The sequence below is a fragment of the Talpa occidentalis genome, unplaced genomic scaffold (assembly GCF_014898055.3).
Source record: "Talpa occidentalis isolate TD23 unplaced genomic scaffold, MPIMG_talOcc4v2.1 talOcc4.9, whole genome shotgun sequence".
Taxonomy (NCBI): Eukaryota; Metazoa; Chordata; class Mammalia; order Eulipotyphla; family Talpidae; genus Talpa; species Talpa occidentalis.
Genome location: NW_023605305.1, coordinates 53,533,796 through 53,557,042, shown reverse-complemented (window position 1 = coordinate 53,557,042; position 23,247 = coordinate 53,533,796). Strand labels below are relative to the sequence as shown.

General features: G+C 39.1%; 1 protein-coding gene across 3 annotated transcripts in view; it reads left to right on the top strand.

The window, feature by feature from the left end:
* The window catches only part of CTH (cystathionine gamma-lyase), a 72,938-nt gene that overhangs the window by 41,996 nt on the left and 7,695 nt on the right, over window positions 1–23,247 (top strand). For 2 of the 3 annotated variants that reach the window (XM_037500968.2, XM_037500969.2), the window contains 7 exons: window positions 7,162–7,336; window positions 10,988–11,069; window positions 13,583–13,678; window positions 16,240–16,349; window positions 18,288–18,419; window positions 21,143–21,200; window positions 22,081–22,158. In XM_037500968.2, the coding sequence (XP_037356865.1) occupies window positions 7,169–7,336; window positions 10,988–11,069; window positions 13,583–13,678; window positions 16,240–16,349; window positions 18,288–18,419; window positions 21,143–21,200; window positions 22,081–22,158 (724 nt within the window). In that variant the 5' untranslated portion in view covers window positions 7,162–7,168. Of the gene's footprint in view, window positions 1–7,018; window positions 7,337–10,987; window positions 11,070–13,582; window positions 13,679–16,239; window positions 16,350–18,287; window positions 18,420–21,142; window positions 21,201–22,080; window positions 22,159–23,247 lie in introns of those variants that run through there. The other variant, XM_037500967.2, reaches the window with a different exon arrangement.

Here is a 23,247-nt window from a genome sequence, read left to right as displayed (position 1 = left end):
ATCCTTAGTAATATTGGAGTGCCCCTTCTCACACTCCAGAGATACAATGCAGTGTAATGAAAATTAGTACACATAATGGTGTTTGCTGCTGGAATGTGAATCTTTGCATTGCTATTTATTAGCTGGGTAAGCAATGTCAATTTCTTCCAACTCTCAATGCCTAGGCTATACTTTTCATAAAATAAGGTGATACCAGTACTCTTTCCTCATTGGATTACTGGAGATTAAATGAGCTTATTCATACAATGACTGCATATGGCCAGTGAGGTGCTGAATGGGACAGTATAAATCTGGATATTCACCTGGATTTTGTTTTCTTTAAAGAATTTGAAAGTTTATTAGGGAAGCAGTGAAATTACCTTAGTGTCAGACTGTGTCTTTTATGGCTTGTTTTTAAGCTTGTCAGGCTGTAAATAAAAGTGGCCTCTACTCTCTGGCTGGCTTAGCCCACTATTAAGGTGTGACTCTAAAGGAGTCAATATCGAATATCCCATAAGTTTGAGGTCTCACCCTCAGGTTCTAATTCATTTGTCTCCTGGCCTTGTGTGAATTTGGGAGTTGTTCAGCTTGCAGGTATTCAGTTGTTTTTTTTACCCAGCCTCATGGAGTTTCGGGAATGCATGTACATCTTAGTTTTTAGCCAGAGGCACAGGAAATGCCTTATACAGATTTCTAGTGCTCTCTCCTTGGATTTCTTCTTCTTCTTTGATACTTTGCCCCAGCCCTCTGAACTCTGATCACTGACCTGGGTTAAATGAGACCACAGTCCAGTGCTTGAGATTACTCTCTTGGCAGGCACTGTGGTTCAGAAAGTCCCACTTATTTGTTTACCTTCTCTAGATATCATAGTTCTGCATTTGAATATAGTTTTTTAAAACCATATTTTGTTGTTTTTAGTTGTTTCTGGCAAGAGAGGAAGTCAAGCACCAGTTACCCTGCTGCTGTCAGAAGTAGACATCCAATTCTCTTCTTTGAAAATGTATTTTCATTTTGCTACCAGAACTATTTTAAAATTCCTTTAGGAAGTAGGTGGGAACATGTTATAAAAAGGTGAGATCAGTTCTTAGGGAAGCCACTGGATCTCCACTGTGTGTTTCTTCTTTAGGAGCAGAGAATCATTCTTTCTCTAACGAGGACTGACATACAGAATTTTCTGTGACACTGTAAATGTATTTTATCTGAGATGTATAATACAGTGGCCACTACCCACATGTCCTTACCATAGTCCCCCCTTATCCATAGTTCTTGCCACAGTTTTGGTTTGGTCAACCATGGTTCTAAAATATTGTGAACAATAAGATATTTTGAAAGAGAGGCCATATTCATGTAACGTTTATTACAGTATCTTGCTACAATCGTTCTATTGTGTTGTTATTTGTTTTAATCTCTTAGCGTGCCTCATATATAAATTAAACTGTATGTAAGATTCAGTACTCTGTGGTTTTAGGTATTCGCTGAATGTCTTGGAACATATCATTTACAAATAAGGGAGGGCAACTTATATTGACTTTGAAATGTAGTTAATGCAACTGAACAAAATGCAATTTTAAATTTTATTTAATTTTAATTATTTTAAATTTAAATGATTACATATGGCTAGTGGGATGCTGAACTGGACAGTATAAATCTAGAAAATCATCTGCTATGTTTCGGAGCCCATTTATTACCCTAAGTTCCTGTGTCATTGACAGCAGCATCTTCTGGTTTTCTAGAACTTCTCCCTGCTCTCTTTAGTTAGAACACCGTCTTCATTCCTATCTATTAAAATCTTACCTATCCCTGAAATCAGGATTTGTGATTTTTTTCTCTCCCTCTCTTTCTAACTTGTTTTCTCTTTCCTTTTTCCCCCTCCCTCTGTCCCTTCCTTCCTTTTACAAGCGTCGTTGAGAACTTACTTTATGCCAGGCAATATCGAGCTATGGAAGATTCTCTGTGGATTTTATTAGTTTAGTTGATGAAATAGAATGAAATAAAGGTTAAAGAAATAACATCTTTGTGTATTTATATAGTGTGCCCTTGTAAGCAGAGTGGGTGCACTATTGTGATTTATAAGAAATAGATATTTGGTCATTCAGAAGGCTAAAATATATTTCTCATATATATTTGGATTTTGTTCACAATTCCTGTCTCACAACTCCCAAAACCCTAGGCATTTCCTAAGTGTTGAGAGAGATTAAGGTACCTTTTGCTATGTTAATGAGCTGGGTTTGTTTGTTTGGGATTTTTTTTTTTTTGGATCCTGCCTTAGGATTCTGGCTGGTGGCCAGAGAACCAACCCCAACCCCATGATTAGAGGGTTAGAACTTCCAGTGCTACCACCTTACTGCCTCTCCCCTATCTCAGTGATATGAATGGGGCTGAAGGTTGAATGAATCACTGATGGCCAATGATTAATGGCCAATGAGTTAATCAATCATCTCTATGTAATGAAACCTCCATAAAAATGATTTGGATAAATTTCTAGGTACTGGGAGAGAGGCATTCCTTGAGAGGTCATGGAAGCTCCTTGCCCTTTCCCCACGCTTTGCCCTATGTATTTCTGTCATCTAGCTGTTCCCGAGTTATATCTTTTTTATAATAAATCAGTGATCTATTAAGTAAAATGGTTTTCTGAGTTCTGTGAGTGACTCTAGCAGATTAATTGAACGCAAAGAAGCAGGGGATTGTAAATAAGGGTGAATGATTAAATTACCTTCAGACCCAAGAACATAAAAGAGAAAAAAAAAAGCTTATCTAAATTCTGAGACTTTCTTTTGCAGATAGCAGAATCTTGAGGCTTATTAGCAAACAATCAGCCTGAATAAGCAGAAGTGACTAACTTTGAGCTGAGTTGCAGGCAAGTTGGAATTGGGAGAAACAAATACAAAGCAAGGGGGCTGCCCAGATGTGAGTGGCCCCCTAACAGATTTAAAACTCCAATTACCTTTACAAAAACCTTTTCATACATCTCCATGTCTGAACTACCCTATAACTAGCCAATGTGCTTCAACCAAGCCCACATTTCTTTGTCTTTAGCCCACTCCTTAGCCAATAAAATTTAATTCCTCTGTTCTCAACCTCTGCCCCCAAACCTATATAGCCTACTCCCTTTCTTAATTGAGAAGGTATATTTGAATTAACACATCTCCTTGCTATAGTCTGAGAATTCCTTATTGTTGCTGCAGGAAAGCCCTCACACACACCCACATTAGAATTGAGCCTAGATGGCCTCCCCGGTGGCGCAGCGGTTGAGCTCTTGGCTTGGATGCTGCCTGCAGCCTCTGCAGCACCAGTTGGATCTCTGGCCGGCTGGCGAGGATCCCTCATGGCGTTTCAGATCTCTCCTGCCGGGCCCGGTGCTCCCCTCAGCAGTGTATTTCATCAGCCTGCCTGTTCTGCTCCCCGCTCTGGCTCTGGTGAATTCTCTCACCCTCCCTTACTTCTGACTGTACACAGTGCTTGTATAAATCAATCAGTCAATCTTAAAAAAAAAAAAAAAAGGAATTGAGCCTAGAAACCCATTCATTGGGATTGGGCATAAAGAGAGGTTTTCAGGATGATAAATTATATCTGCTATAAAGTTTGACATAGCAGTTGGAGGTTGACAGAAAAATGAAGTAGGACTTTCCAGGTAGAAAGTGTGACACTATAAAATACTTCTAGATTAATATTTCTGGAGAATAAAGCAAATCTGAATATAAGGGGTAGGGAGCAAGGGATGTTGAGAATGGTAGATTATGAAATTTCAGAAGTAGACAGTATCATCCTGAGAAGTCTTTTAAAAAAAATTATTTATGCATACAAGAACTGAGTATAGGCCAGAGATGCGCGCGCACGCGCGTGTGTGTGTGTGTGTGTGTGTGTGTGTGAGAGAGAGAGAGAGAGAGAGAGAGAGAGAGAGAGGATTCACCAGAGAGAGTGGGGAGCAGAACAGGCAGATCTACTGAAATACACTGCTGAGGGGAGCAGCGGGTGAAGCAGGAGAGGTCTGCTGAGCCATGTGGGTTAGCTCTATGGCTGGCTAGAGATCCAACTCATGCTGCGGTGGCTGGCGATAGCTTGATAGCATTGTCTTTAACCCCTGTGCCGCCAGGGAGGCCCATGAGGAGTCTTGACTATACGTCATGTTGATGGAGGACAAGAGTGAAAAAAACTGGAAAGGAGGCCTCACAAGACTAAAAACTGACTCACACAAGGAGGTGGGGGTAGAGGGGATTAACATGACCATTAACCTAGCTATAGAAATCAAGATCCTTAGGCTCTAGTGCCTTAGCACAAGGCATAAGAGCCAAGTAGGATCAGACTGCTATAGGGAGTAGAGCACAGACCTGAGGGTAAAGATAGGGAGATTGGGCCCACCCTGGAATCTCCAGTCCCCATCCTGGAATCTCCTGTTCAGATTTTGCATGGTTATCCAAAATCAGCAACAAACCAAAAGCTCACAAGGAGTGAGCCCCTCCCAAACAGAAAAGGACTGTATCAGTGCAGTCTCTGCACTAGCTGGGAGCAGCAATCCCTCTGCTCACCTGTGCCTATGCAGGTGCCTCTCTTCACCAACTCTCTCCCTGTGCAGGGCAGCAGCTTTCTGGCTGCCGGTGACCTGTACCATGCCGGGACTTCTCTTCCCTGACCTCACTCAGTGGAGGCCGCTCTCCTCAATGCCGCCCGCCTGCAACCATGCAGGCCTTTCTTAGCAAACCTGTCCCTTTTGGGGCAGCTCTTCCTGCCCACTTGTGTCTAAGCAAGTGGACTCTTCTGTCCCTTTCCCTAATAAACCTGCCCTTGAAATATAACTAATGTCTCTGTCTCATGGAGAAACTCGCCTGGGAAACTTGCTGTGTGCCACTGAAATGGGAGCTCTGGAGAAACCTTTCCCAGAGTGAACCCAAGGACCCCGCACTCCAAACCCACAAACTCCAAAAATGACTACAATGTCAGTGAAAGAGATTGTTAAAAACTTTTTTAAAAAAAGATTTATTTATTCATACAAGAACTGGGGTACAGGTCAGAGGTGTGGAGGGTGAGAGGATTCACCAGAGACAGAGTAGGGAACAGAACAGGCAGATTGACTGAAACACACTGCTGAGGGGAGCAGCGGGCGAGTCAGGAGAGGTCTGCTGCGCCATGTGGGTTGCTTCCTGGCTGGGGATCAAACTCGTGCTGCAGTGGCTGCGGACAGCTTCATAGGTTTTGTCTTAATCCCTTGTGCCACCAGAGAGGCTCTGAATTTCTTATTTTAAATTGATGTGTAAAAGTCTTTTTTCAGTATCTGTATTGCGATGATGGGTAATAATTGTGGCCATATCTGTGTAATCTCAGGGCTGTTCACAAATAAGAGGAGGTTAACTAATTAGGATTGTTTTATTCCCTCCCTGGTTCCTAAACATCAAATAACATTATACTCATTACAGCTATGTAAAACTCAGCATGAGTTGCAATGTACGCATTCTATTTTTAACCAAAAAAAAAAAAAACCCTAATTAAATACATATTATAATTATTAGCATTTTGGAGTCCATCCATTTTTTTCCCTCAGGCTTAAAACTTTTACTAGGCCTCCAAAAGTTTGCAGATCCTTAGGCATTGCCCCTCTAGTGCTTAAAGACTAAGTGTCCCTGGAGCTTATTTAAAATTCTCTCACTACACTCCACAGCCCAGCTCTTGTATGCATAAATAAACCTTTAAAAAAAAAAAAAAGGAAATAGTCATCGTCCTTTCTGTAAAATTTTAAGAGCTGTTTATTCTGTATTCTCCTTTCTTAATTAGTTTATGAAGTTTTAGATATTCAGATAGTTAATACTTTGTAGGAATAGTCCTAAATTCCCTAGTCTTAGGAAATAGTCACAGTAGTAAGTAGGTCAAGTCTATATTATTTAGGTAATGGAGATTTTTGTTGTTTGTTTTATTTTTTATTTATTTATTTATTTATTTATTTTTAAGATTTGTATTTATTTATTTATGAATAAAAACTGGTGTGTAGGCCAGAGGTTGGGGAAGGAGGGTGAGAGAATTCACCAGAGACAGAGTGGGGAGCAGAACAGGCAGATCCACTGAAATATACTGCTGAGGGACGCAAGGGGCGAGCCAGGAGAGGTCTGCTGTGCCTTGTGGGTGAGCTCCCTGGCCAGATGGAACTTGTGCTGCAGTGGCGGCCGGTAGGGCTCTGGGTACAGGTGAACGGTAAATTGTGACACGAGAATTTTTCCTGTTTTCCTACAGGGATGTTGCTGTCAATTGTGTACGAAGGCATTTTGTGTGAGGATTTTAGGCTCCAAATAAAAATTTCAAAGCCACACTATTTCATCAGCGAGAGCTTCTCCCCGCATTTCAAAACGATGCTGGGGGCGAGGCGAGGGAGATCAAGTTTTCATAGCTGTTCAGAAATTCTCACTACATGAGATATGCAATGACAAGTAAAATATGACCTTAACTTTTGTTTCAATCATCGCAACTACTGGGTCATTACAGAGTTCAGTGTACCTTAAAAAGCACGTTACCCACGCTTAATAAGAACCCAAGCTGCAGATCTGGCAGCTGGAGGCCACGGTTTTCGTAACTGATCTCCCCTTTGTCACTCGTGCCTGTCGGCACCTCCCTCAGGACAAAGGGTGGTGGTTGGGGGTGGGGAGGAGGAGGGTGAGGGGCACCCTCTGCAGAGGGAGGCGGCTATCTGTGTGGCCTGTTTACAGGTTACTGGGTTTCAACACCCAGCAGCCTTGCCCCACCGCTCGGGCGCACCCCGGACCGAGGTCGCCCCGATGCCCGGGTGGCTCGCTGCAGCCAGCATGGCAGCCTCCCCAGAGCTGGAACGCGGCGATCTGCCTGCAGGGACCAGCACCACGTGGACACCGGCCTCCGGCTTCGCTGGCCGCTTTGCACCGGGAAGAGTGGTCGCGGCGACGCTCCAGGCAACGCCTCCGCCGCCAGCCAATGGGGAGCGCGGGCACGGCCGGGGCCTCCGCGCACTGGGCCGCTGGGGCCCCGCCCCGCGCCGGGCCGGCCCTCCCTGCCGGCTGATAAAGTCCCCTCGCAGGGCGCCGAGGCGGGCGCGTGAACGCTGGCAGTGGATCCCCCGGGCCGCCTTTAGCTCCCTTTCGCCCGCTGCTTGTATTTCTTTGACACTCAGCCGCACTAGTTTTCTAGTTTTCTTCTTCGCTCTTTGCCTCTCTCTCTCCTTCGCAGCTTCAGCATGCAGAGAAAAGACACCTCCCTGCAAGGTTTCCAGCCTCGCTTCCAACATTTTGCCACGCAAGCCATCCATGTGGGCCAAGAGCCGGAGCAATGGAGTTCCCACGCCGTAGTGCCCCCCATCTCAATGTCCACCACGTTCAAGCAAAGGGCTCCTGGACGGCACTCGGTGAGCTGGGTCGTTCTGGGACGGTCTAGGGTTGGGCGGGAGTCGAGGGGTGAGTGTCCATTAAAAAGGCACGCAAATAATGAAGCAAATGACTTACAAACCTGACAGGCATCTGAAAGCATGACTACTACACCTTAATTCCCCGTGCAGTAAAGCTTTGTATTGGATGGTCTAATTATCATGTTTTTTTTTGATAAGCAGGATTGGAGGGAACAGTTTCTCTAATTTACCCTATAGATTTTAGCTGAAATTCATGTAATCTTGGCAAATTTGCAATTCAAAGCAGAAAATTACCTTTAGCAGCAAAAAGCATAGAGATGTAGTAAAGAGTAAGTTAAAAAAAAGTCAAATAACTCCCCTAGAATCAAGATCATACTATTTCTAAAAACTATTCAGTTAATAGTTATTTTTTAAAAGATTTGTTTCATTTACTTTTGCATACAAGAACTGGGGTCTAGGCAAGAGATGGGGGTGGGGTGGGGAGGGTGAGAGGATTCACCAGAGACAGAGTGGGGACCAGAACAGGCAGATCTGCTGAAATACACTGCTGAGGGGAGCAGCGAGTGAGACAGGAGAGGTCTGCTGTGCCATGTGGGTCAGTCCCCTGGCCAGGTTGGAACTCTTGCTGCAGTGGCTGATGATAGCTTGTTAGCGCTGTGACTTAACCCCTGGGCCACCAAGGAGGTCCTCAGTTAATAGTTATTGAGCACTTACTATGTGTTAGATACATAAATATATTATATCATGTGTGTTACATGTATGTATTGCCTTGGATAATCCTAACATCAACCCTACTCTGAACTAGGTTCTCATGAAAAATCTGACATATAGGCATGTTAAAACTAGCCTAAGGCCACATGGTTATTAAGTGTTGGAGCTGGGATTTAAACCCTGCTCCAGAGCTCCACTCTTAGGCTCTAGACTACACAGAGCTCTTCTCCAGTACTGCTAGCAATAAACTGACCCATTGCATCATGTAAGTAGTGTGGCTTAAGTGACTAAGAGCACAAATCATGTACTCAGAGAACCTAGGTTTAAATTCTGACACCATCTCTTTTGAGCTGGGTGACCTTGAAGCAAGTTGCTTTATATGTCCAAGCTTCAAGGTTGATCCAGTGTAAATGGGGTTAATAATAGTATCTACCACATAAACTGTTGATATGTGTGCTAAGCTGTATGACACATCATAATTGCTTCACAGTTTGGTATTTCATATTGTTCACATTTGCACTTTTTTTCCATTTGATTCTACAACACCCAGGTCAGAGAATTATACACTTTTCACAGAAAAGATGAATTAACCCAGAGTTGTAAGTAAATGATTTGTAAGGCATATGAGAGAAACTTCTTTGTTAATCTCATAGCTTTTTCCCTTTTGGTGGCATACTTGGTAACTCTTGAAGTATTTAACGTTTGCTGAGGTTTGGAATAAATAAACCCTGTAAGTCCTAAGCCTTGATCATGCTTTGAAAACCTCTTTGGTCAAGGAAAATTGTTTTAGACTTAGCCCTTGTTTTGTGTTTTTGTTTTTTGTTTTTTTTAAGATTTATTTATTTATGCATACAAAAGCTGGGGTGTAGGCCAGAGGTATGAGGGTGGTGGTGAAAGGATTCACCAGAGATAGAGTGGGAAACAGAACAGGCAGATTGACTGAAACACACTGCTGAGGGGAGCAGTGAGCGAGTCAGGAGAGGTCTGCTGTGCCATGTGGGTAGCTCCCTGGCTGGGGGTCAAACTTGTGCTGCATTGGCTGCAGATAGCTTCATAGGTTGTGTCTTAAACCTTGTGCCACCAGGGAGGCCCAGCCCTTGTTTTGTGAGATAGACTTCTAAGAGCATTTCAACAACTGGCTTAGATACTTCTGACTAGTATACTTTCCAGTCAAAATGTGTACACAACCTCTCTGAAGCAAGCAATTTGTTCCTATGCAGTTTTTTGTGAATGTGTGACTGCCCAGACTTTGAAACTTACTGTGAAAATTAACAGGTTAGCTATGATATTAATAATTAAATGTTTTTAAAGAGACAGAAGAGATGGTATGCTTTACAGATTCCTCTAAAAAAAAACCTGCCCTTAAAAAATAATTAAGAACACTAAAGAGAATTTGAAGGCATACAAGAGAGATGGCATTCTTCAGTTTCATTTGGAAAGCTATTGAATGGGTGAAAGGATGGGAATTTGTCCCTGAAATATACTTCTTCTTGCCCACCCCCAAAGATAAATGTATGCAGCAAATATTTATGGGAACATAGGACATTTTTCTGTGGTAGTAGCTACATGAATCCAAACAGGTGTTTCTCTTTGGTGAGTGCAGCTATAGATCACAGCAAGGAGATGATGGTGGTGAGTGATGAGGATATCCTCGACCCTATAAAATAAGTCTCACTTTGTCCAAAACAAGGAAACAAACAAAGCATAATACTTTAAAAAAAATTGTTATTACTAATATTGGGAGCTCCTGAATCAGAAACAAATGTGTTTAAGAGTGTTTGAGTTTTATTGTGTACTACTGTATGAGGCAGGAGAGAATAAGCAGGATAGATTTTTTAGTCAAGATTTAAATCCTGGATTTAACTTCTGGCGCCAATTTCCTTAGGTATTGTAACGTTAGGCCACATTTTCCTCAAAACAATCATGAGGATTCAATAAAATGCATTCAACTGGTTTGGTGCCATATATGTAAAAAGAGCATAATGCAAATTTCAGTAATGTATTGTGAGGCTGCTTTGTCAAAAATTATTCCCTGTCTTGGGGCCTCCCTGATGGCACAAGGGGTTAAGTCTCAGAACTGTGAAGCTATTGGCAGCTGCTGCAGCTCGAGTTTGATCCCAGGCCAGTGAGCTTACCACATGGCACAGCAGACCTCTCCTGTCTTGCCCACTGCCCGCCTCAGGAGTGTATCTCAGTGAATCCTCCTGTTCTGTTCCCCACTCTATCCCTGGTGAATCCTCTCACCCCTCCCCTGCACTCTGGCCTACACCCCAGCTCTTGTATGCATAAATAAATAAGTCTTTACAAAATAAAAATTAAAAAAAAAATTATTCCCTATTTTTTGAGTCACTTTTGTAGAGCCAAGATCTAAAATGTGAGCATTTGTAGGGTCTGCTCATAGCTTCCTGTTGCATACTAAACAGAACTTGCATTTCTTATTACTTAGGAAGTGAAATACACATGAGAATCAGGTTTACTGTGTTAGCTCATATGATTCCCTTTTCTCAGATTCATAGATGAAGGTGAGTAACATAATACTACTGCCAATAAAACCATTTATATAGTGGTTGATTTGTGCGAGACATCATGCAGAGAATTATGCAAGCTGATCTCATTTTATCTTCTAGTCTATGAGCTAGATTCCTGTATTTTATTCCCATTTGACAGATGAAATTGACTCTAGGAAATGTTAAGGAATTATCTACTGGCATATAGCTCAGAAAAAGAAATCTTATCTAGTTTGGCTGACTTCAGAGCCTCTCCAAGACCCTTACAGACACAAAAGTCATGTTTTTGTCTAATGACTAGAAGTGTCATAACTAAATATTAGAAAATCATGGTAGGATAAACCCGTAGTTGTGGATTTGTCTATGTTAGGACTCTGGCATAAATTAAATCTCTTAAATCTCTTTAAGATGAACTCTCTAAACTTCTTTTCAGGGTTTTGAATATAGTCGTTCTGGAAACCCCACTCGGAATTGCTTGGAAAAAGCAGTGGCAGCACTGGATGGGGCTAAATACAGTAAGTAATTTTCCTTTCAGAGTTAAGTCTAGAATCTTTTCTTATATATAAAGAAAAAAATATAGGGTCACAGGATTTGGAGTTGGAAAGAAATAAGAAGTAGCTATTCAAAGTCCTTTGCTAAAGCATTATACCACAGCTGGTATAATATGCATACATGTGGTTGTTATGCAAAATTAGATATAAACAGAAATGAAATGGTGGTATTGTAAATACACTCTTCATCTGAAGCTGTCTGTATAAGTAGATAAAAATTAACTAAGTTTTATAGCACTATCTATGAGAATATAAACTTTCTTATGCTCTGATTTATTCACCTGATAATTTATGTCTGAGAATAGCACCAAGGTACATATGTGATAGCCAGGTGTCCTTGACAATATATTCTCAGAGATTAGGGATTAATTCCTTGACTCTTGTATTTTTTTCATGAAGAATGTGGATTTGCTGTTAAATCATCTTTTTTTTAATATAAAAGATAATATGGAGTAAGTGAGGATGAAGTAGTAAATAGGAGTAGTATTAATGAATTTTCTCACAGCAAAGTGTAGGAATTAGAATGTTCATGATATGAATTGTTGGGTTTGTGTGGGATTTTAATTTTTTTTTGGAGAGGAGATTTTTTTTTTTTTTTAAAGATTTATTTATTTATTTATACAAGCACTGGGTACAGTCAGAAGTGCGGGAGGGTGAGAGAATTCACCAGAGCCAGAGCGGGGAGCAGAGCAGGCAGAAGGACCGAAGTACACTGCTGAGGGGAGCAGCGGGCGGCAGGAGAGGTCTGCGCGCCATGTGGGACCCTCCTTCGGTGGCCGGGGAGCAGCCAGGGATCGAACTGGCGCTGCAGAGGCTGCGGGCAGCTTCGCAACCCAGCACTCAATCGCTGCGCCACCATGGAGGCCCAAGGAGATTTTTTTTTTAACTTAAACATATGGAGCCATTATTTCTTGAAGGAGGTAGAAAGATTGAGTGTTCATATATTAGGCATTTCTAAGTGAGCTTCACTTTCTATGTGAATTCTATGTGTTGGGCCACAGATCTGCTTAGTAGAGAACTGTGTTCCATTCTCAACTTTTCTGAGATTTTATAGTAATTATATTTTTCAAGTGAATTGGATTATCCCTGCAAACGGTCAGGGGAGATATAATGAACTATCAAGACATTTTCTTTAAAAAAAAAAAAAGATTTATTTATTTATGCATACACGAACTGGGGTACAGGCCAGAGGCGTGGGGGGGGGGGGCAGTGAGAGGATTCACCAGAGACAGAGTGGGGAACCAAACAGGCAGATCAACTGAAATACACTGCTGAGAGGAGCAGCAGGCGGGTCAGGAGAGGTCTGCTGAGCCATGTGGGTAGCTCCTTGGCCGGGGATGGAACTTGTTCTGCAATGGCTGTGGTTAGCTTCATAGGCTGCGTCTTAACCGCTTGCGCCACCAGGGAGGCCCTATCAGGATATTTTCTTTAACAGTGCTTAATGTGCTCAATGCCAGTTTTTATTAATCATTATTTTTCATTATTTTTGTTCAATGTGAGATTTAACATCACATTTGTTTAAAAGGTATTCTACATCTCCAGACTGTTTTTGAGTTTTGTTAAAATATTTGTTCAACTGTATGCACACATAGTCAATGAATGAATCAGACCTCAGCTCTGTTTCCCAAGTTTGAAATTTCTTTAGAGTTTGATTTTTTTTTTTTAAGATTTATTTATTTATTTATACAAGCACTGGGTACAGTCAGAAGCACGGGAGGGTGAGAGAATTCACCAGAGCCAGAGAGGAGAGCAGAGCAGGCAGAGTGACGAAGTACACTGCTGAGGGGAGCAGCAGGCATGACAGGAGAGGTCTGTGCGCCATGTGGGACCCTCACTGGCGGCCGGGGATCAAACCAGCGCTGCAGAGGCTGTGGGCAGCTTCGCAACCCTGCGCTCAACCGCTGCGCTACCGGGGAGGCCCTAGAGTTTGATATTTTTAAGCCATAATTTAATTGGCAAATGGCCTTGTATCTCAGAATTTGTAAAGCATTATTTCCTTGAAGTGTTTCAGAGAAATATAACTAAAGCAAAAAACACAAAAGTTGCAATCTGACCCTAGATGGGAGGCAAACAGCAGGGGAGAGGAAGGGAGAAGGGTCAAATTAGGGGAGGGAACAGCACAGAGGAAAGTGGTATTGAGTCAGGGGTGCTGTGGGGGTGGGAGAGCTATGGTGACTACACCTGAGGGAAGAAATCAAATACTGTCCAAAAATTTGATGACATAAGAAAATAAATATTAAAAAAAAAGAAATATAGCCAAAGCTGAATTATATATATGTTATTTTAACTATATTTTATCTATGAATTAGAAAGGGGGAATTTGTTATGATATTAATCAGGGAACTTCCTATGACTCAGCATTGGCTTTTCTTCTCTTAATAGAGTGAGACCCTTAGAGTAATGTAAGTAAATATTGCAGATGTTTATTAACCTGTCTGTCTAACTTTTTGGCTTACCATGACTTGATTTTTATTTAGGTTTGGCCTTCGCTTCAGGTTTAGCAGCTACTATGACTATTACCCATCTCTTGAAAGCAGGAGACCAAATTATTTGTATGGATGATGTGTATGGAGGTAGGTGACGTCCTGTACATGTTGTGTCAGCTGGTATTTTAAAGCTAATTAAAGTGGTCCTGAATATATCAACAAAATAACCAACCAAGAATATACCCAACCAAGATTATTGATTATGTACTATATTTTAGAGGTGTGATGGGTGACACCTTCGTGGTGATTTAGACTTGTCAAAGAAGGAATCTAAACATGGGGAGTCCTTGCTGTGGAACTTCTTGTAATAGAGATTGTTTAATTAAATTTTTATTTAAGCTGCTGGAATGAAGATGTGGGATTTGATCAACTTTTACTCTTCTGTAGAGAAGACAGTGTTTGGAGAGTGTTCTAGTATAATTTAAAATTTTCACCTGCAATGAAAAGAAACTATAACCTATATCACTCTCTCAAAGACCTTGACAAAACCTGCCCCTTTACTCAGCCTCCAATTTGGTTTTAGAGGACCTTTTGAAAATCTGTTGAAATCTGTAAATCCCACCCTCCCAAGTGTACTTAAAATATACCCAACATTTGCCATTTTAATTTAGGTTCAAGGGATCTTATCTCTTGAAGCCCATCCATGGAATCAAAATTAAGGACATTATAAAGAGTTGAAATGCTAGTTATTTTTTTTAAAAAGATTTATTTTATTTATGAATCCAAAAACTGGGTTATAGGCCAGAGGTGTGGGGTGGGGGTTAAGAGGGTTCACCAGAGACAGAGTGGGGAGCAGAACAGGCAGACTGACTGAAATACACTGCTGAGGGGAGCAGTGGGTGAGACAGGAGAGGTCTGCTGTGCCATGTGGGTAGCTCCCGGACGGGATAGCTTCATAGTCCTGAGACTTAACCCCTTGTTAAGCCCCAAAATGCTAGTTATTGAGAGTAGTGTTGGGAAGCTAAAGAAGACAGGTTGCCTTTACCTTTAAGCAAGACTGATTTTTGTGTTCAAACAATAACAAAATTAATTTGTAAATGTATATATATATTCTAAATGCTCCTCAATTAAATGTGACTTATAGACTGTTAGGAGCATTTTATTTATTTCCTATCTGAACAAGAACTTAGGTCTGTAAGTTCTTTGAAGTAACTAGCGCCTAGTTATTTTATCCCTCACAGAAATTTGCTAAGTACAGTTTATGTCCTTTTGTCTTAGATTCCCATGATAATTTATTGAATTAAAATTATAGAAGTTTCAAACTTTCAGTTATTTTTGTAAATTTTAATAAAAACCTCAAGGCAAACATAGGAACAAAATCTTGATATTTGCTGTTGAGTTTTAACAAATTTTTGCACATATTTATAATCATATTACCTAAAGTCTATGTAACATTTAAAGTCCGATATAAGCTTGATCATATTTTCCCTGATTTTGTTTTTTTTCCCCTATCAATCACAGTATTTTCCTTTACATTTGCATATGTAAAAATCAAATTCAGAACAATGTTTATTAATGAAATTACTCTAAATAAATGGTTTGTTTTATTTTACTGTAAAAGTCTAGTAGTTTGGTTTATGGGGGCCTCATTTTATTTATTTATTTTCAGTGTTTTATTTTGTCTGTTAAAACTTTCAGAACCACATGAAGGATTGAGAAAGTGGGCCTCCGTAGTGGCGCAGTGGTTGAGTGCTGGGTTGTGAAGCTGCCCGCAGCCTCTGCAGCGCTGGTTTGATCCCAAGCCGCCAGCGAGGGTCCCACATGGTGCGCAGACCTCTCTTGCTGTGCCCGCTGCTCCCCTCAGCAGTGTATTTCGTCAGTCTGCCTGTTCTGTTCCCTGCTCTGGCTCTGGTGAATTCTCTCACCCTCCCGTGCTTCTGACTGTACTCAGTGCTTGTATAAATAAATAAATAAATAAATCTTAAAAAAAAAAAAAAAAGGATTGAGAAAGTAACCAATTTTTTATTATCAAAGTATGATTAGATTAAAAATTTACTACATTTATCAACATGATTTATTTATTTTACATTTGAATACTAGGAAGAAATTGTTGGTTTTTTTTTTAGATTTATTTATTTATTTATACAAGCACTGGGTATAGTCAGAAGCACGGGAGGGTGAGAGAATTCACCAGAGCCAGAGCAGGGAGCAGAACAAGCGGACTGATGAAATACATTGCTGAGGGGAGCAGTGGGCAGCAGGAGAGGTCTGCACGCCATGTGGGACCCTCGCCCAGTGGCTGGGGATCGAACCGACGCTGCAGAGGCTGCAGGCAGCTTCGCAAACCAGCACTCAACTGCTGCACCACCAGGGAGACCCTAAGAAGAAATTGTTAAGAAAGATTTTGGCATTCAGGGAAACTGTCACTTAATGTTGGTATAGTAGAGATTTGAGTAGTGTTTTGAAAAACATTTTTTCTTTCATGCTGCTTGGTGTAAATAGCAAATGTGTTTTCTTTGACTCTTTCAGTTTAAAATCCAAGCCTTATATTCTTTCCTATACAAGATAGCCAAACTATTTAATCAAAATGGAATTGCTTTTATTTTTATTGGTGATTGATACTTACATTTTAAAAATATTCATTCCTATAAGGAATGAACATTTCTTAAAATATTTTTTCCATTTTATCTGATTCCCTTTTGCTTCAGGTACAAATAGATACTTCAGGAGGGTGGCAGCTGAGTTTGGATTAAAAATTTCTTTTGTTGATTGTTCCAATACCAAATTGCTGGAGGCAGCCATCACTCCAGAAACCAAGGTAACTCAGTTTACAATTTTGTCTGTTTTCCTTGTGATTTTTTTTAAAAGGAATTATCTGTTTCAGATTTGTCTGTGTATTTGTTTTTTATGTATTTTATATGAGGGTAATATTGTTTTGCAACACAGTCCATTATTCAGACATATGGGATCTTCAGGAGCATGTTACCAAGGCACCCACAGTCTCCACCACAGACCATTGTGTAACCCCCCGCCCCCTGCTGATGTTTTATTTTCATCATTTCTGTTTACTTGAAGATGTAATTTAAATCTAAATAACACATTTTATTAAAAGCCATTGGAAACCATAAGCAAGATTAAATTAGGTCTGGTGTCTCCTAGGTATTATAATAGGTAACTAAATTAATGGAGTGGAACTCAAATTCTAATTCGGAATCATAGTTGGCAAATCATCTTGGTCAAATTTAACCAAATTCTTGATTTCTTCATTTGCAAACTTGGAATAATTGTACCTGCTTTGTAGAAAGGGTTTTAAGGAGTTACAAAGGATACTTCAGCAAAATGTGTTAGCTGTCAAGAACAGTCCACAAGCAATCTTTAACCTCCATCCTGGGAAGTTTGTGTGCAACCGGAAGGTGTTTTGTGCCTGATTGAATGGCATGTGTGATATTCTTTCTTGGGACCTCATTTAAATTCTGCCTGAGTAGAAGAAGGACCAGTGTCAGCCTTTTCTTACTTTTTACTAATGTTTGAAAGGTCTAAATTGTACTCAAGATTAGGTTGCAGCGAATGCCAAAAAATGAAAACCTTTTCCCACACAAATAATTAGTTTGAAGATTAACATAGAGGTGAACTTTAAATGATTAAGGTTTGTTTTCAAAGGAATTTGTTTTTATTTTGCTTGAGAGAGAAAATACTTATTAAAATAGTTAGTATAAGTCTTTCTAAGGGAGGACAGCAAATTGTGAGTATATGCTTGTTAACAGAACTTGGTGTAATGGCTCTGAACTGACTTGAATTAATACAGTTCTCCTCTCCCCCCGAAATACCTGCCTCATCACTTGAAGTAGATGTTTAAAGTCCATGTAAAATTGACTTGCATTTTATTTACACCTTTTTATTTTAATTTTTTTTCTAACCAGTAGGAATAACAAATTCTCACCCAGGAATACTTTTTATAGATACTTTAAATAACCTAATTTCTGTAGAATATGCATTATTTTGGCTCTTTAACTTTTCTACAGTAAAGTTCTAGAGTAGGAAGGGTATCAAAGCAGAACTCTTTCATGCAATATGGTGACACCTTGTTAACAAATTGAATTTTCTTCTTTGGTCTTTTCAGTAACTATCAAGCATCTACTATGCCTGCATTTGCTAGGTTTTAGGATATACGGATAATTATGGTGCTGTTAGTAAGCAGTAGCTAGGTTTCCTGTTGTGTGTATCACTTCTCTCTTTCACTCTAAAACCTATGTTCTTTCAGGTTCTGGGGTTTATTTTTTAGTTTCTACTGCATCTGGCATATTTGAAGTCAATATTCAGGATATGCTTATAATCATAGGTATATTGGTCTTGAATGAAAATTCTAGTGTATAATCTGAGACAGTTTATGCTACTTATCACTTATTATGCTACTTAACATAATTCCCAGATACTGAGCTGTCTTTGGAATACATCTTTTTTATGAAAAGTAATTATAAGAATTAACTTTTAGTATTTTTCTGCTTATATGTACATTAAATCATTTGATCCTTACAACAGTTCTATAAAATAAATACTATCAACTCCTTTGAGAAGTTGAAGATTTGAGCAATATAAAGAGTAAGTTACTTAGCTGTCAGAAAGTTATGGGGATTAGAATTCAGATTTGAATCTTTCAGTTTCATTTTAACATGCTCTTCCATTATAGCTTCCTAGATGGGATGTATGTTTGTGTAGTATTTTTTATAAACTATTGTCATCTATTGATTTGTTTTAGCTTGTGTGGATTGAAACCCCTACAAACCCTGTTTTGAAGATTACTGACATTGAAGCCTGTGCCCACACTGTACATAAACACGGAGACATTATTTTGGTTGTGGATAACACTTTTATGTCAGCATATTTTCAGGTAAATGAAAATAATTTCTTTGCATGATTAGTAGACTACATGGTTACCTATAATTAGGAAGGGGGCTTATTGTTTGCATTAGTTTGCATTAATCTTTATCAAACTCATGAAATCTAGTAATAATTGTTGATTAGACAGAGTTAAAAAAATTGGACCTTTTCTAGTATTAGTTCCTATCTTTTCAACCTGATGTCAATATCTTGTATAATACTTTGTGTGTTTTAAATATCTTAAACCTTAGGTTCTCTTAGGATGTGTAAAGCTCTGAAGACTTGGTCTCATGTGATTGTGTCTGTCAGTGCCTTACACATAGTAAGATTAAATATTTATGTGTCAGTTAGAAGTCAGTTATTTTTCAGTCACACCATATGCATGTGTGTGTATGCATAGTATAAGTAAATAAAAACTTCAGTAACCTTTCAAATAAAAGGAAATGAAAAGCTCTATTCTCTGACATCTCAGTGTGTGTGACACATTTCTCCATTTCTCTTCTTTCTAGGTTCTCATCCCTTAACATATCATAGATTACACATAGCCTTCTATATCTTTGTATCTTATTTATATTATCAATTTCTACTTCATATTTCACAGTGTTTCTATAAATACTTAAGAGTTCTCCTTTTAAACTCTTTTCCTATCTACGAGTACATCTCATTCCTCTTATAACCTCCTGTTTAATTTCCATTCCTTTTTTTCTTCTACTTTTTTAAAGGTTCTTTCTTTCTGTTATGCTCCTTTTGGTAGATCATCTTGGGATTACTCGATAATTGACTTGTTGTCAGTTTTTTCTCAAATATTGTCCTTCTTTTACTCTGTTTTCTTTCCTTGTTAAGAATTACCTTCTTTCCTATTCTTTCCTTCCTACCTTCCTTCCTACCTTGTGGTCATTCTTATAAGCTTCCTGTAGTTCATCCTGATTCTGCAGAGTTCCAGAATCCCAGTCATGTTTCTTCAGCTCTTCAGTCAGGCAGATGTTTACAAGCTCAGTTGTTTTTATTTCTCGGCTTCTGTTCTGGGTTCCTGAAGCTGCCCCAGGCTGCTGCCTCCATGTGACTGGATGACTCCTGGGGTGTATTGTATAAACCTGTTTTTCACCTTCCTCTATTTTATTCAGAAGGCATTATCATGTTTTATTTTCCTTTCCAGAAACATATTCCCTAGCCATATTGCATTCAGATAGTTACATGGGCCTTTGGTCATGCTCTATCTTTGACTGCTTTTGGCATTAGGTGAAGCAGTGTGTTTCCAAGTAAGAATCTTCTGGCATAGTGTATTTGTCCCAGGTGATTTTCACTTTTGGAGTATATCTCCCAACTCTTCAAACCCATTTCTTACCTATAGTAGGCTAGTTATAGCAGTATAAGATTGTTCTTGCCGAGTCACAGTGAGTCTTGTATATTCCCAAATAGATTGCAGAAATTATTTTAGCCTGTACTTGCCCAGGTTACTCATTAGACTTGGCCCTTTTTCTCCAGATACTGTCACTAAAATAGGTCTAGTTTTTCTACCTCTCTGAAGCCCACATCACAAAGCCCACATCATTTCCTCAAGTCAGGGATTATGTTTGCTTCACTTCAATCTGAGTTTATTCCAGTTGAATTAATCTGAGTCATACTGTCCCTAGGCAGTCATATGTACTGGTTCCACAACACAAATCTAAAAGGGTGCTCTCATTTTTTTTTTTTTTTTTTACCCTCTTGACCTGTATGCATTCTTTTTCTTATCTTTTGTCTTTTGGATCTTTTGTAGGTCTCACAAAAGATAGAATGTACATACCAGCATAAAATTTCAAAGTAAAACCTCCATATTCAAGTAGTGAGGGTGTGAGTCCAGTCTCTACCATCTTTTTAGTCTGAGTGATCTACTTTTTTTTCTTAGTTCCTTTTCAGAATCATAAAGGTATAGATTTATTGAGTTAGCTAAAGTATTTTGTACAGCACTTCACTAGGTTTATAAAACATTTAGTATGGTTCTTGGCACATATTTAGATAATGCTTTAAGTGGAAACATCTAATTTTTTAAATATTCTAAATGGAAAATTCCCATACCTTATAAAGACTAATAACGAGTGAGGTGAAAATACATGCACACTTTATTTTATTTTAAAAGAAAATGTAAGTGAAAAGATGTAATACTAAGGGATTAGTTTGTGGGGAAATTGAATGAGAGAAAACAATCAAAGCAAATTTCTTTATAGATGAGTTTAAGCTTGGCAAAACTATGTAATAAAAGAGTAATTAAGAGTCTAAACCATGCCAAACCAAGTGAATAATCCTAGCAACATTGTAAGGTTTTTATTAGTAAACATCAAAGTAGGCTGTTTTTATCTTACTTGACATAACAATTATAGATAGTTAAGTCAACTATTTTATGTATAAACTGAGTCATATAATGCCAGTATCTCTGCTGTAGGTAATAAGTTTAGGGACCAGTCACCAACTGCTGTAAAGAAATAGGTTCAAGAGACCTACTGACTTGAGTTTACCTGCTATTTCCATAAAACTTGTACCTTTGGATTGAACACTGGACTCAATGCCTTGTATTTTTGCCTGGTAGCAAGCAGGAAAGGGAAATTTAATCAGAGGTCCTAGAAAATTTTGAGATGTACATATTTTTGAAAAGTTAGAATAGAAATGGAACACTTGCGATAGCAAGTAGGCAAGTAATGAAGAACATTTTCAAGAGATTTCCCCCTTAAAATAAAAATCTTTTGTTTCTTTCAGCGACCTTTGGCCCTGGGAGCTGATATTTGTATGTATTCAGCAACAAAATATATGAATGGTAAGACATGACACCATCTACTTTTGCATATTCTTTCCATCAGTAGATGAAAATAGCATAGATCTTGACATTTTTATTCCTCCTGCTATTAACTCAGGTTTTTTCTGTGACCCATGTACAATGTAGAATAATTGTATTTTAATTAAATACAGTATTCCATTGATAGCAGATATAACTATGCTCATGATTTATGAGCAGAGTATTAAAATTTACTGTAAATGGTTATATTTTTATCTTGCTGACAGTTTTAAAAGAAACATTTAATTTTATATTATGTTAATTTTTTAGGCATAGCTTTTGCTATTGTCAAATTAAATAACTTTTATGTAAACTTTTTTTTTTTTTAATAGAGGCATGTTTTATTTATTTATTTGTTTGTTTGTTTTGTTTATACATGCACTGGGTACAGTCAGAAGCGCGGGAGGGTGAGAGAATTCACCAGAGCCAGAGCGGGGAGCAGAGCAGGCAGAAGGACCGAAGTACACTGCTGAGGGGAGCAGCGGGCGGCAGGAGAGGTCTGCACGCCATGTGGGACCCTCCTCCGGTGGCCGGGGAGCAGCCGGGGATCGAACCGGCGCCGCAGAGGCTGCGGGCAGCTTCGCAACCCAGCGCTCAACTGCTGCGCCACAGGGGAGGCCCTATGTAAACTTTTTCCATTGAGCATTTTTTAAGAGTTTTCTCAGTTGAAATCACATTTTAGAAATTATAAAAAATTGTAACATGAAGAATAAACCTGCATTGATTTCATTTTGTTTTTCAGTAGAATCATTTTTTTCACAACACTATGCATCATGTAGTGATATAGGATCCCACTCTTCAGATATATGTTACCACACTCCACATACTTGGTTTTAACCTAATGATCCTTGTGTTGTTTTAGGTCACAGTGATGTTGTAATGGGCTTGGTGTCTCTTAATTCTGACACTCTCCATGAAAAGCTCCGTTTCTTACAAAATTGTAAGTATTAAATTGTAGGTATCAAAAAGTAATCTCAGAGTGACTACATTTGATAACGATATTTCTGCTAGTTGTTTTGAAGTGTTTTAGGAAGAACTCACTTCTTCCTAAATTAAGTAAGTACCAGGAAAAGAATTCTGATTTTTTTAAAATGGAAATTGGGAAAATTGGCTTATAAAAAACATAATTACAGCATGATAGAGCTTTACAACATAACACAGGGATGAATTTTGTTATTTTTCAAATCCATGTTAATTTTGATTTTAATTTGGTAAAAGCCCAAGTGAATTTTTAGTTTTAATACTTAATGGGTTTTTCATTCTTTTTAAAAATAATGTTTGGAATAATGACTTTTCTAAACTGTATCCTTTATATCTGAATGGTGGTTAATTTTAATTGGCACTATGATACCCGCATATATTTCAGCAGATATTCAAACACCATTGAGATTGTTCAGTTAACTCCAGTGTGGATAAGGATTTAATTGAAGAGATTTGGTTTAGCCATTGTGATTATACAGATAAGAAACAAACTTTTTTTTTTTTTTTTAAAGATTTATTTGTTTATGCATACAAGAGCTGGGCTATAAGCCAGAGGTGTGGGGGGTGAGAGGATTCACCAGAGACTGAGTGGGGAACAGAACAGGCAGATTGACTGAAGTACACTGCTGAGGGGAGCAGCGAGTCAGGAGAGGTCTGCTGCGCCATGTGGGTAGCTCCCTGGCTGGCTAGGAATCGAACTCATGCTGCAGTGGCTGCAGATTACTTCATAGGTTGCGTCTTAACCCTTGTGCCACCAGGGAGACCCCAAGAGACAAACATTTTTATTAGGAATAAAAATGCTTTTCTTTTGTAAGAAATAAGTATTATGGTAACAAAAGGAAACACTGAGAAGGGAAGCCAAAACTTACTGCTGGATAAAGTTCTGTCATTTACAAAGAGTGGGAGTGGGGTGCATTTCCTGGAAGAATGTGAAACCACAGGCTGCTTTGGACAAAAGTTGCATAGAATGTTGGGATATCACTCAGTAATAATGGAAACTGTAGTGCTATTTTCTCAGTGTGTTGTAGTAGTTTTTCAGTGAGATGCA